The sequence below is a fragment of the Hippocampus bargibanti genome, linkage group LG14 (genome assembly GCF_051943395.1).
Source record: "Hippocampus bargibanti isolate YZ-2025 linkage group LG14, ASM5194339v1, whole genome shotgun sequence".
Taxonomy (NCBI): domain Eukaryota; kingdom Metazoa; phylum Chordata; class Actinopteri; order Syngnathiformes; family Syngnathidae; genus Hippocampus; species Hippocampus bargibanti.
In genome coordinates this window covers 5591866-5607257 of record NC_142747.1, presented here as the reverse complement: position 1 = coordinate 5607257, position 15392 = coordinate 5591866, and the positions used below count along the sequence as shown (strand labels likewise).

Sequence of the window (15392 nt, the reverse complement as noted above, 5' to 3'; positions counted from 1 at the left end):
TGACAAGGCGAGAGACTCACATTTGTAATTTCTATTCCTCAAATATTTACCGTCTACTCCTCAAAAACATGACACTGCTATTATTAATTCCTTATCCAAAATGTGAACACAATACCAAATTATACCGAGCTCTGCCACTATCTAACTTAGCCTACTACGTTTAGATATAACTTTTTTTATATCAGATGGAGAAGCAGCCCATGTAAATGTATGCTTGGTGGATGAAAAGCCAAACAATAGTCCATTTAGACATTTGAATCCCTCTGAGGGAGTAATCTTGGTTGAACCAAAATGCTAATGTTACTAGCATGACTATGAAGCTCGCTACTCAGTTACTTGAGTTAACTGATGCCATAGCTGATTGTGATGTGTGTATCGTACTGATCTTTGCTTTATGTAAGTCGAGAGCTAGCGGTAGAGTAACCCTCTGAACCCTGCTCCGCAACAAATGTCACGTTACAACCTAAGGTCTTTAAGACTTTATCGATGTAGACAAAAGGCTTATTTTTCTAAACTACTATCCAAAAATATTCAGAATCAGAAAGCCTTTTACAGTCCCACAATGGGGACATTTGCAAGATAATTCCACCCATTTGAATACCCCTATATTTGTTGCCAATTGTTTTGCCGATTCCCACTGTCGCTAAGCAGAACCCACTTTTGAGAAGTACCATTTTAAGATAATCTAAGTCCTCCGCCGTTTGCCATTTATATCTGTCAAAATGTCGACCATGGAAAAAATTGTTTTGGCACACCCACAAATGGTACTGTATCTTCTTTGGGGGAGGTAATAAACAAAGCTGCTTTTGCGTATACAAACCTTATCTAATCTCCCTCCTTCGCCTGACAAGACACAGACATGCATTCTACTTGGTTTTTTTTTCCAAGGGAGGTTTATATGACTTTTTTGTAGCTTTTTTCGCTATTGAAAAAGGCTCTGCAAGGGTTTAACGCTTGCACATAGCAACCGTGTTTAGGCTGACAACCACCATCATGGTCATGCCAGCCTGTACCATCTACCACTTCCTGTGTGCTGAAGACAGCAAAGGGTGGGAATTCCAGCTATGTCAAATTGTCTTGGTTCAACTATTAAATATGAGGTTGCATCCAGTTAGTAGCGATGATGTGAAAAGCAAAACAACGGTCACAGAAAATTGTGCTGAAAGATTTTGCAGGATTCTAACATCAGAGAAAAAAATGCAGGAAAGGGCCAATGCCTAACAATTCTACTTGTCATTTGCGATGACATGTTATCAGGGGAGTGAGCTCAGGCGGAGGAGGGGGATAACAGTGGCGAGGGTCTGTGAGGAATAATGAAGCATATACCCCCTCCCCTCCCAACTCAACAAAGTTGCATTAGGAGGAAATGTCTGCTATTCAGCTGATACGAGAAACGTTCTTTTGACGCACCAGACACTGCACTGTGCCGACAGCATGTCTCGACTATCTACCCCCCCCCCCCCACTCCCGCCTCCTTTTCACTCTTATTATCACACAATAACATGTTTCGTATCGGCGGGCCATACCAGTTGAATTAGCCGCCAATTTGAGAGACACCACGTGCGGAAAAACCCAATGACAAAAAATGGATCGTGAAGACCGGCGCGAGGCTACGAGCAAATTGAGAAGCAACGGCAAACTAAAAAACGAGATGAGGTATGGGAGTAAACCCACCAGTCACCACCACACCCTCGCCCACCCTTTCACACACTCCACCGCACTCCTATCTCAAAGAACTTAATCAAACTGAGAGCGCCTAAGCATTAGCATGACAAAACACAAAGCAGACTAGTGGTTTTATACTGTAAATTGGAGCCCAAGAAAAAAATGCAGTCTAACGACAGCTTAAATGAGTAAATTAGTCTTTCAAAATAACTGCCACCTCAAAGGTGTTTCGTTTTTTCCGTTCTGAAACCCCAGTAAAGTTTTCACCTTGGAGACAAAGAGACCATGGCCTTGTGCATCACTTAATAAAAACAATTTAATTGGTCAAATCCATCAATGTTTTCAGTAAATATCTAATTTAAGGAAATATCTTCCCCGTAAATTGATGTACAGATGAATATTTTTTTTCTGTGATCCTTGTTGCCACCAGTTTCTGAAATTGAGGAAATAAAAGTTGTGCGATGTCACAACACGACAAAGTGATGATTCGAGTTGCTCCAAGTTCCTACTTTTCCTTTTTCAGTTAATGATTCCGCAACATGTTGGTTTCTGGGCAGGGGATTCTGCAAGCGGTTCACGAAACCAAATTAATTTGGACACCCAGGAACAAATTCATTCTTATTTTACATCACACAGAAACAGATTTCAATGTATTATTAGACATGTGTAATTTGAAGATTGTATTTGAAAACAAACAAAAAAATAGGATGCGTAAATACTGAGTGATATGTTATTGTTGAAATAAATCCATTTCATTATTTATTTCTATATGATATCTACATTGTTGGTATCATATTTGAAATACCGTGTTGCAGGGGTCAGCAAGCTTTCTGACTAAGAGAGCCATACACGCAAAATGTTTAGAAATGTTTTGCAGTGAGAGCCCTCACACACACACACGCACACACATATGTATATGGATTGGATTGGATTTGCCTTTATTAGTCTTGCAGTGGAGAAATTTACATTTCATAGCAGCAAAGTTATGAAAGAAATGAAAGTAGAAAAAGCATTTAGCTTGTAGTCAACGTGCACATTCCACCATGATGTCCCTGATCCACTGGTGGAAAGACGCTTTGATCCTCTCCTCTTTCATCTAGAACTGCTTCATGTCATCACAAAGAGGGTACAGCAAGTCCTGAAGAATGAATGTCTCTCTGTGTCTTTGTTTTGTCATATTGCTGTCATATTGCATCTATGCTGTCATATTATTTGTTATTTAGTTTTTTTTGTTATTTTGACTTCAAGACGGCGCCCCGAGAGTGGCTGCCTTTCCAGCAGCTCATGTATTTTGTTTTTCTACTTTCATTCCTTTCATCACTTTGCTGCTGTGAAATGTAAATTTCTCCACTGTGAGACTAATAAAGGCAAATCCAATCCAATCCAATCCAAAACACAGGAGCTGCTGGAAATGTATGTGTGATTTAAATAAAATGTCAGAATTTATTATTTAAAATAACTGTGATAACACTCACCATTAATATGAATGGTTTTCTGTTCCTCATGATTGGTAAAAATCCAGCCAAACTATTGGAATGAAAGTCAACTTGCCGGGTCCAAAAGTTAACTTCTTGCTAGCCTGCACACTGCTCATTAGCTTGCACACTTGCTTCTTGCCGTCTCTCGCAGAGGATACTGATGCTAACATTAGCATGGGGCATGTCAAAGTGCCACTAACATTCGATTGTTTCATCAATGATATTGTTTCAATGCAAATTACAATCACGGCAGAACCTTTTCTCTCGACAAAGGCGAATGCTTTGGTCCATTCAACCTGAAGTGTACGATACTCGTCTTCTACAGTGAGACCTCAACTTACAAACACCTTATCTTACAAACTTTTCGTCTTAAGAACCTCTAATTTATGAAAATTAAACCTTATAATAACCACTATTTTCGTAATACACACCCACCACGGCTTGCGGAGTCATCTTCGGCGGAAGCACACGACCGAACAGCGCTCCAGCCGGCGCTACTTTGCACACCCCTTTCATTGAATGCACACGTCGATCGCCTACTTGGAGCTTTTTGCTGCTAATTTTACTACGATGGGACCGAAAAAAAAAAAAAAACACCACAGGCTCGTGTTCAGCCCAGGAAGACACAAAATAAAATCACCGTCGCTGAGAAGAGGGAGATAATTGAAAAACACGAACGAGGTGTGCGTTTGTGTGATTTAGTGGCCGAGCACAGCTATGCTAAGTCAACCATTGCTCCCATTCTCCGGAACACAGAAGCCATCAAAGGTGCGTCTGTTGCAAAAGGTGTTTCCGTGCTCTCAAAGCGACGGTCTCGGGCAATCGAAGAAGTTGAAAAAAACGTTATTTTACAGCACAGTTTATTTCAATTACAGTCGTCATGTAATGTGCCTCTCTTTGTGACTTTATGATACAATGCAGTGTATTTATTTCATTACAATACAATAGCACATTTATTATACATAGAATAAGGTATGTTGTGTGTAGTTTTAAGGCTTATTTAGTTAAAAACTATATTTTATGGAAACCCGGGAACGGATTATTCCCATTTTAATGGTTTCCTATGGGATTTTTTTTAGATACACACTTTTCGCCTTACACACTCTCTCTGGGAAACAATTAAGTTCGTAAGGTGAGGTCTCACTGTATTCTCTCAATGGCGCCTAAGTCAGTATCATCCAATCAAATTTCGCTTTCAACCAACTGCAGTCTAAACAGCAAATGAACAGTGAAAAAGCGAGAATGTGTATTTAGTTTTATCTGCGATCCAGGTGCAATCATCAAAAGAACCATATATGGCTCGCGAGTCATAGGTTCCCAACCCCTGCTGTATTGTAAACTTTTCAGGTAATCAAAAAAATCAATCAACCCCATTTTAACTGGAAAGATACACCTTCCATTATTTGATTCTGCTTTAAAAAGGTGGATGTGCCAACACCTTTGTCCAGTCAATAATAAGACAAAGCAAGGAAGTCGTTTGATTGCCTTCACTTCCTGTTAGGAGTGCTGATAACAACTGAAAAATGACTACACCCACATACAACGAATTAATATACCCTTGCAGTGATTCTCAAAAGTGTGGCTCCCTCTTGTGGCATGCAAAAGAATCACACACTCAGTACAATACTTCTTCTTTTCCTTTCGGCTTTTCCCTTCAAGGGGTCGCCGCAGCGAATCAGAGGTATGATACGCATGTTTGTTTTGGCCAAGCTTTTACGTCGGATGCCCTTCCTGATGCCCTTCCTGACACAACCCTCTGTATTTATCCAGGCTTGGGACCGGCACAAGAAAACTTATGTCCCTTTGTGGCTACAGAACAAGCAACTGGCTCAGTAAAAGGCTCCCAAACACAAAATGGTCATCAGCACAGCAACAATCAAAAAAACAAAACTATACTCACCATTTGATGACAATGTTCTGATCTTACCATGAAACGGGCATGTATTTCCCTATATTACATCACAAACAGGACTTCAAAGTCTACGTTTACAGCTCATTGATTTATCTACTATTCACTCATTCACCACGGTGACGTAAGGGGCCATGAGCAAATTCAATAATAATAGTCATTATGATTTTAATTAAATTAATCTGCTTATAAATCATTGATCATGATTTTATTATGCGAAATATAGGAATCAGTGTTGTTTTCTAACATGCAAACTACACACAGGAAGGCTGCAGCTGAGCCCTTCACATCTGCACTATAATGACAAAGTGCTACCCAGGCGCATGTTACAAAACATTTTGTTTTTTTCAATTTCATTTACTAAAATATTTGAGGTGCGGCTGCAATAGATGAATGACATTTGCAAACATTCATTTCAATGGGTAAATGGCAAGAATGAATGAAATGATCCTTTTGTGTTTGAACATATGTTTATGCAATGTCCGCTCGCATCCGGGTGACACCGTGTCACCCTTTTATTCTGGCGAAACAAGAGAAGCCTTTTTTTCTAAATTGCAGTACATTAAAGAGAGGTTGTGGTGTGGGTAGGAAGCGGACATGAAAACATTGCGGTGGACGCGAAGTGACGTGCCCTCTCGAAGACCCCGCTGCTTTGGGAATAATACTTCCTGTGCAGCTCCCCCAACCACCCACAGAAGCCTCCAGACGACCCTCACGAGCGAACTGGGAGTGGTGTGTGTTTGTGCACGCGCGTGTGTGTGGACGCGCACGCAGAGGGACGCGCGAGCAACATCAAACGTGGCTTGTTGCTGATGAACAGTGGTATACTTCAAAAATTCACAGGAAGTAGTACAGAAAAAAGGACGGTTTTAGAACCAGTGACATGTAAGACTACTGTACCCAAAAATCTGTCATTTCTACTCGCTCACTATTATGAAATTATGACTTAATTAGGAGCAGTTTTTAGTTACTGCTGGTCACACAAATGAATGTAAAATGTATTTATCATGAGGCAAACATGGCGTTTTGGTAATTTTTTTTGAACATTTATTTCAATAAAATACTTTAAATCTGAAGTTGCATTCTTGTTCATATTTAACATAAAATACAACAAATCATTCTCTTCCAAACATCAAAAACAATCAATTAAATTAAAAGTGCACTGTCATAAATTTGAAATACATTTGTTCTCAACAGCTGAACAGATTAATTCAACAAAAGACACTGCTTTAAAAAAATTAGAGGAACACTTCGGAAAGACATCAGCTCGAAATGAGGGGGAGGGTGATCTTGAATATCTTTCCTGATAATGAGCAGGTGTACTACAGGTATACGAGTAACAAAATGATGCTACATAATTTGATAGAAATTAAAATGATCACCCTATAGAGGGGGGAAATCAAAGACACCCCAAAAATGAAAGTGAAAAAATGATGCAGCAGACTGGTCCATTTTGCCAAAATGTCATTGTAGCTACTCAAAATGATTCTCAGTAGTTTGTGTGGCCCCCATGTGCTTGTATGAATGCCTGACAACGTCGGGGCATGCTTCTAATGAGACGATGGATGGTGTCCTGGGCGATCTCCTCCCAGATCTGGACCAGGGCATCGCTGAGCTCCTGGACAGTCTGAGGAGCAACCTGGTGGCGCCGGATGGACCAGGAGGGCCTGGAGATGCTGCCTTTCTGACCACCCTTATTCTGCTTCTGATCGGATCATCAGTCACCATGCCCAAAGTTAACCAATTTAATCAGTGAATGCAGCAAGTACCAGCCAAGTAGAGGCAGAGGAGGGTGGGTCATGGCTTCACCATCCTTAAGAGAAAAAAGGGCAGTCTGACAGTTAGATATCAATGAATAGTGCGCATGGGGGCGCGGGGGGATGTGGGTATAAGCAATGCCGACCGAAAAATAAGTGGGTATACGCCGTATACCCTCGACTACACCTCTGCTGATGAACACCAAATATAGGATGAGTTTAGGTGTGAATTACCAATAATTTAATCGAGTATATAATTAACAACACAGATGCTGTAATTAAAAATGCTTGAAATGTGACTTACTCAAAATTTTAAATTATCAATTAACAAGATATAAAACAGGCAGTGCCAGTACAGTCATATGGAAGTGCAATAGAATGCATGCATTATTATTTTCTTTTACATTAACTCGTGAATATTTCACATTAATAATAATGGAGGAAAAAAATGACACATTTTCCTTCACAGTTTCAGCACTTCCTCCAAACGTCTGTGTTTTCTGATTCTGATGTAATTTAGAGACAGATATAAGGATTTTATTGCAGAAGATTATTGTACGCCAACACAGCACGTTTTTTCGTATAACTTTGCCAATTGTATTTCCTTGAGTCTTTTTACATTGCACGAACAAAGCCTGACCCTTCAATACCATGTGCACTGAATACACTCCATAAACGTAAAGGAAGTTGAATTATGTCACTGTGGAGAAAAAACGGGGCTTTGTCTTTTATATCTCGGCTCTGATAGGCCCTTCGTGTTGTAATATAGCTCACTGCTATTTCCGCGTTCTTGGTGACGTCATTTTTGACGTCCCTCGCTTGTGCAGCACGGCCTCAAGATGGCGGAAGATTACTGTACTGTATATATTTTTGTCCTACTCGTAGAATCGCACATTAGTCGAACAAAAACTAAAACGTAATTGTCAAATGTATAGCCACGGAAGTAATAACGCAATGGTATATCAGCCAAACGTCATTTAATTTAATATGCAAAAAGATTGACAGTTCATCGATATCACATGACATGACATGACATGACATGACATGAACGTGGCAATGTCTGGTCATTTTCAAAAAGTTTCAAATAGAGGATTTTTTTTCTTATTTCCATGTCAGGCTTTCTTAAATGTAATGTGTGTGGAAATTGGGGAGCCCGGATAGCTCAGTCGGTAGAGCATCAGACTTTTAATCTGAGGGTCCAGGGTTCAAGTCCCTGTTCGGGCGACTTTTTTATGTGTAAAGAATTCTGTACATTCTTATTACATCATATACATGTGATTCGTTACGATCGTATACCAATAATACTCTTCAAAAGTTAGAGCTCTAGAAGCTTATGTAATAAAGTTTAGCAAAAGCTAAACATGATACGTACTCAACAGTAATTAGAGGACTTTTTAATTGTTGATCCTATTTGTTTAATCAGCGATTCTGAGAGAATAGATAAGAGGAGTGAAACAAGGCGAAACTTATTATCCCAGCACATCAGTGAAGCCGATTCATGTGTCGTGAATGACACTCAGTGGCCGATGCAAAGTTCCAATCTCCACAATTGCGGCCTTCCACAATTGCTTTAATGGCCTTTCATCAGGCCGGAAATGGCAGCTGTATAAATAATGGAATATGTTCGCACAGCCTGATGTCAAAGGAGCATAGCTTGGAGTGAGGTGTGAGGAGGGTGGGGTAATAATTACAGTATCTCGCTGTAGTCGTGTTCGGGGCAAAACATAATTACAGATGTCTTGGTAACCCCTCAAGCTCATTCTTGGAATGTGGGAGGAACCCGGAGTACCCAGAGAAAAGCCACGTCAGCTCTGGGAGTACATACAAACTCCATTCAAGGAGACTGGAGCTGGAATCGAACCCTGCACCTCTGCACTGTGAGTCCGGCGTGCAAACCAGCCGACCACCATGACCCCACTTGTTAAACATGGCACCTGATTTAAAAATAAAGTGTGCAATGTAAAATATTTCCTTTAAGACACCCTGAAAGTGTATAATAGGTGCTGATGAAGCATTCACTGTGACTGTGGGGGAGTCAATCAGCAGAGAATAAAGATGAAGAGCCACATTCGCGAGCAGAAATGGAGCAGAGGGGGAAGGTGGGATCGACACTATTTGGGTTGGCGGGGGAGGCGAAATGCCGCTCATTGTGAGCAAAACATGCATGCTAAGCAGATGTAAATGAGCTGACTTAGCACTAGCATCTCGGGTGCGGACGCGTGGCTAGAAATAGTGAACATTGTGCAGGCTGAACGCAGGTCAATTGGTGTGGATCTTGCTGATCAAAAGGCAAATAAATGTCAAGGTCAGTGGGGATCGAGGACATTGATACTAGTTATTCTGGGTGCGTTGCCTGTCCTTATTGATTGGAGAGAGCGAGAGGTGGCGCTTCTCCCATGTGTACCGAAGAGGATCGTGAGGTCATGCAAAAAGCATCTTAGGAATCACACAACATTTTCCATAAACATTTATTTACAAAACCAGAATAATTTGAGGAGGTGAACACAAAACAAAACAAAATGTGCTATTATGATAAAAAATATATTATCGTACGTAACATATAAGGTCTGCATCCTTGTTTTGGGGGAGAGAGAGGAGAGCTGGAGAAGCTCGTCAGGGGATTATTGCATTTCAGGGCTCGGTGTTTAAGGCTGTGATGAAACGGACGAGGAGGATACAGGAACACTTCACGTTACAATGAAGTCAGATATAGCATTCATTTTCTTATTATTACTCATATTATTACTGAAGTCTTCGCCACAAGACACAAACATCGACAGGTTCAAGAGAAAGAAACATGAAATAAAGCTTCACAAAATGTTTGGTCCACACAAGGTTTCAAAGATGTGTGTGTGTGTGTGTGTGTGTGTGTGTGTGTGTGTGTGTGTGTGTGTGTGTGTGTGTGTGTGTGTGTGTGTGTGTGTGTGTCAGCGCGTTTCTCCACAAGTTGGGCATCTTGATCTTTTGGGTGACATTTCAGAATGGACCTCCGGAATGTGTTGTAACTTTTGACAGGTGAACTAAATTTGACCTTGAAAGATTCAAACTCGGTCAAGTGAGGTTCATCTATAAATGTCATTTGGTCCATCCTGTCATTTTCAGCCAAAATGGACGTGTGTGTGTCATTTCAACCCAAAGACAAATACAGAGAACCACCTCAATGAACGCTTGACAGCGACCAAAGTCAACACCACCAAGTAGACAGTGCCGACCCCAAAAAGTTGGGAGTACCCATAGCTGCCACAAGATGGCGGTAAAGCATTTTATTACACCCAATGGCTCTATTAAATGGAAGCCCTTCCTCTCAGGTCAACATAGTTCCTTGTTACCAACATGAACAACAAACAAGGTCGCAGGGCAAACGGCGAACAAACGCCTGAACTGGTTGCCCGTCTGTCACATAAAGAGACGAACAATCATAAACACGCACATTCACACGTCACTGAATGGAGAAGCAATCCCATGCTTCACGCACGAGAGTCCATCGAGTATATAGGTGGTTCACTGTATCCATGACATTTCATGAAAGAGTGCCTTTAGTTTGGATTGGATTGGATTTGCCTTTATTAGTCTCACAGTGGAGAAATTTGTCCCTCGTTGTACACCGTAGTAGCGTCGTCCACCGGTGTCATTAGGCCTGACTCCTCTGAACCTCAGTACGGGTACTGCTTCTGCTTCTTGCCGGCGAAACATGACAACCAGGTGCACAGCAGCATGGCACCCGCAGCCCCAGCCCCCGTGCAGTAATAGGCCCAGCCGATCTGGCAGGACCCTGCAAAGAATATATCGGAATACTAAATTAAAATCATGTTATTTTTTTGGGGACCAGCAAAAAATATATACATTAAAATATATAAATATATATACAGGTAACATTCGAGTTACGACCGGCATGAGTTACGACCACCCGTACTTACGACCACGACCGGCAGACCTTTTTTTTTGTTCTACACCTGATACCGCAACGCGCAAGCTACAATTTTGGCCAGCCAACATGTCATATACTTGCACAGCAATGCATGACTACACTAAATACAGTACTGTAGTTATGCGGTGCAGATACCGTCTCGGCAGCATCTCCTGTAGTAAACCGCTTTTTTCCTTAGGCGTGCGCCTGAGTCCGAGTGTGTGTGTCGGCGACCTCTTCTGGACATTAGCAGGGAGAGCAGGGTAAGTATAACATTTATAAATGAACTGTAAACAGTTTGGTATATAATAGTATTCAATCGAAAACATTTCTTCAAAACAACAGATTGACATCGTATACTATCCTGTCGTGTAAAGGTCACGTCGGCCATTTTGAATAGATTTTGACTTACGATCATTTGACTTAAGACTGTTTTGTCGGAACGGAACCCGGTCGTAACTCGGATCATCGATGACCTGCTGTCTGAAAGGCTGCACACCTGTTGGTCATTGTGTCATCCATTTCTTTTGCTGTTAGTTCTGGCTGTCATGCGTTTTGGTGTGCTACTTTTGACTCTTTTTGTTTTCAGGACTTTGTTTTCGATTTTTTCTGTTCTGTGCTTTCATACATTTCATTCTTAACACCTTGATAATACCCTTATATGTGTCAGTTTTATAATCACTGATGCGGATGTGCATCACACCTGTCAATCTTGGTTAATGGCTGCCCTTAGAAAGTATTGCAATTCATGTATAAAAGTTGTAGTACGGCGTACATTATTTGAAATGATAAAAAAACGCTAACACAAGCGGAAATGCAGTTTACCGCCCATGCGCACATTATGCTTTCATAATCGACCGTGCGCAGCGCAAAAAAAATAACATATGATCGAGTATTACTTTTGCCCCCCTTATTAATGATTGCAATTCCCCTTATTAAGCAGTAATAAACCTGACAAACACAACCCGGCACATAATTATTTACTTATAGCAAGAATAAAAACAGAAGCTAGACTAAGAGCAGAAGTGAACATTTGTGAGCAGCAGTATGGCTTCATGCCAAAAAAAGAGTACGACAGATGCAGTGTTTGCTTTAAGAATGCGGATAGAGAAGTACAGAGAAGGTCAGAAGGAATTGCATTATGTCTTTGTAGATCTGGAGAAAGCGTATGGCAGGGTGCCCAGAGAAGAGCTGTGGCATTGCATGAGGAAGGCTGGAGTGACGGAAAAGTATGTCAGAGCGGTGCAAGACATGTATCGTGACTGTAAGACAGTTGTGAGGTGTGCTGTCGGTATGACTGAGGAATTCAAGGTGGAGGTGGGACTCCACCAGGGGTCAGCTCTGAGCCCCTTCTTGTTTGCTATGGTGATGGACAGGCTGACAGACTATGTTAGACAAGAATCTCCTTGGACCATGATGTATGCAGATGACATTGTGATCTGTAGCGAGAACAGGGAACAGGTGGCAGAGAAACTAGAGATGTGGAGATATGCTCTGGAAAGGAGAGGAATGAAGATCAGTCGGAGCAAGACGGAATATATGTGTGTGAATGAGAGGGATCCAAGTGCAAGAGTGATGCTACAGGGGGAAGAGATAAAGAAGGTGGAGGATTTTAAGTACTTGGGATCAACTGTCCAGAGCAATGGAGAGTGTGGAAAAAGAGGTGAAGAAGCGTGTCCAGGCAGGCTGGAGCGGCTGGAGAAAAATGTCAGGTGTGATAGAAGGATTTCAGCTAGGATGAAAGGAAAAGTGTATAAAACCGTGGTCAGACCAGCCATGATGTTTGGACTGGAGACAGTGCCACTGAAGAAAAGACAGGAAGCAGAGCTGGAGGTAGCAGAGCTGAAGATGTTGAAGTTTTCTTTGGGAGTGACCAGGTTGGATAGGATCAGGAATGAGTACATTAGAGGGACAACTCATATTTTTTGCCCCCCTTATTAATGATAGCAATTCAGGAGAATTGCAATCATTGCAATCTTTGGAGAGAAAGTCAGAGGGGCCAGACTGAGATGGTTTGGACATGTCCAGAGGAGAGAGAGTGACTATATTGGGAGAAGGATGGTGAGTCTTGAACTGCCAGCCAGGAGACCGAGAGGAAGACCGAAGAGGAGGTTTATGGATGTGGTCAAAGAGGACATGAAGGTGTGGGAGAAGGGGATGCACAAAACCGGGATAGATGGAGGACATTGATTCGCTGTGGCGACCCCTGAGGGGAAAAGCCGAAAGGAAAAGAAGAAGAAGAGAATAAAAACAAAGGTAATTTGTTTACATTATTTTATTTACTTAATACACACCACAAGCAATTATTTCATTTTTTTTCTAAGTGCTCTCCCCACGTAGTAAATTTAGTTTCCTTTGTACACGGAACGCAGAACGAAAACTGAGGACCTTTTATCGACGATCTTATCCATCCAGCGTATTCAGATTGGAGACTCTCCCATTCTTTTTGGTGGCGATCCGATCTTAGAGTTTTTTTTCTTCTTCCTTGGTGTTTCTTGCTTACTTCTACGTTATAACTACTGGTTGATTCCTCGATTGCAACACAAATGCCGTACTTCAAATACGGAAACGGAAATACAAAATCAAACGAAAATAACGTGACGCAATGCGCATATGATGCTTCATCGACAAAGACTCGATAACTGCAGAAATTGTTTTTAGCGTATAAAAGTTGTTATACGGTGTACACAATTCAAAATGATGAAAAAACATAAAATACGGGGGAAACGTAGAAGTTGACAGGTATGGTGCATAAAAAAAACATTATTTCAATGTTGATTGTAATGTCTGTTTTTGGGGAAAATGTCAAAGTGTAGATTTCGATGTTGAGAACTCTTTTTTTGTCTTTGCATATTGAATAATAAAATAATGCACAATAATCGTATCGTAATTGTATAAATACTGCTTCATTCAAAGCAAAAAAATCTGTGAAAAAAAGTGCAACAGATAAACACTTCGTGTTGTTTGAACAAGTGATTACTCGAATTCAGAGGAAAATTGAAGCAACCGCAAGCGCGCTCTTGTGTGTTTTTGTTCCTCTATTGGTTTATTTCTTTTTCTAGCGGTTGCATCATCTCACCAAGCTGAAACTGGTCTGAGCTGTTGCTGCACGTCTGTTGCACTTCCTCGCTGTCCCATCCAAGCGGATAGAGCGCGCAGCCGGATCCAACGAGCAGGCCTAGAAAATGAGGAGGAGACACCAGGTTAGTGATGCATGGAAAGATCTTGATAGAAAAAAGGTAGACCATATTCCCCTTCTCTGGATAGACCAAGACTACAGCCTACCATCACACAGAATATTGGATAAAAAACACCCAGTGAGTACAAATTTGACATTCTAAAATTTCTGATTCTGAGTAGCATAGAGATGTACCAAAAGAGATTTAGTGTAATCAAGGATCTCCTACTAAGCTGCACCCATTGCTGTCTTTTCGAATTCTCAAGTATTATTATCTGCCTCGTTTGTATGCGTTGCTACTCAGTAAGTCTTAGGAATTTGAACCCTGTTAATTGCTGTCACGCTAATGCTGAATTCTGTCAACCTCTTTATGCTGCTTAGCGTGATCATGTTAGCGCTAATCAATTGGACATTCATGAGATAAAAAGATATGGTTTGATGCATTATTTTGGTTGAAATATTCAAGGTTTAATTTCCTTATGTCTTTGGGGAATATGACAAAAGGGAACCACAAATTTTGCGGAGGATGTGTTTTAATCACTCGTCAAGGTGAAGAACCTTCATTTTTCTTCATTAATTGAAAAAAAAATGGTTTTACTGTCATGAGCGAGAACCCAAGCCTCAGGAGGGCCTCTGCGTATCCTGGGAGGTGTGTGGAAATTCAAATGCTCGCCGATGTACACAGCCTTCTGAAGACGTTGCTGGAAGCCCCAAATTTTTGTAATCACCTTGTTTATGGCAACACAGTGAGAGACGACGACATGAGAGGAAAGTGGAAAAATGTTGGCCAATCCTCACACAAATGTTTTGTTGTGAGAGTTTATGGACACTTTGTGAAGCCTGTACACCATTACCAAGCCACTGAATTACATTTGATACATTTAAATAAATGTATTATGTAAATTGTTGTAACTGTAGTTCTTAAAGCTCTATACCAGGGGTCGGGAACCTATGGCTCTTTTGATGATTGCATATGGCTCGCCGATAAAACTATATACATATTCTCGTTTTTTTTTGCCATTGATTTCCCGTTGCGGCTGCAGTTGGCGGAAAGCGCAATTTTGAGTGGATGACACTGGCCGTCAGTCGAAACAGGTAAACGCCCCTTTAAATGAGCCCCACGAGTGCACTTCAGCTTGAATTCACCAAAGGATTCATTAGCCTTTGAGGAGAGAAAATGTTCGGATTCGAATTTGCAATGAAACAACACCATCGATTAAACAGTCGAATGTCAGTGACATTTTAACAAGCCCCGTGTTAACGTTAGCATCAACATACTGCTGTGAGAAGTAGATTGCAGATAGCAAGTGTGGAAGCTTATGAGCCATGCGCAGGCTAGCTAGCAGTAACTCCGCCTCCGGACCGGCAAGTTGAATTTCATTCCGATCGTTTGCCTGGATTTTTACTCATCACGAGGAACGGAAAAACATTCATGTTAACGGTGAGTACTATCACAAAGTTACTTTAAATAATCCATTCAGATATTTTGTTGAAAAGT

General features: G+C 41.2%; 1 protein-coding gene and 1 non-coding gene across 2 annotated transcripts in view; one reads left to right on the top strand and one right to left on the bottom strand.

Moving 5' to 3' along the window:
* The first annotated feature begins 7960 nt into the window (after positions 1–7960).
* trnak-uuu (transfer RNA lysine (anticodon UUU)) lies at positions 7961–8033 on the top strand. Its single transcript has one exon. It is a non-coding gene; the product is annotated as a tRNA-Lys (tRNA).
* Positions 8034–9263: 1230 nt separating this feature from the next.
* The window catches only part of LOC148888082 (LHFPL tetraspan subfamily member 6 protein), a 57949-nt gene continuing 51820 nt past the window's right edge, over positions 9264–15392 (bottom strand). The window contains exons 3-4 of the mRNA XM_089014416.1: positions 13796–13894; positions 9264–10581 (exon numbers count right to left, since the gene is read on the bottom strand). Coding sequence (XP_088870542.1) covers positions 10463–10581; positions 13796–13894 — 218 coding nt within the window. The 3' untranslated portion in view covers positions 9264–10462. The remainder of the gene's footprint in view (positions 10582–13795; positions 13895–15392) is intronic.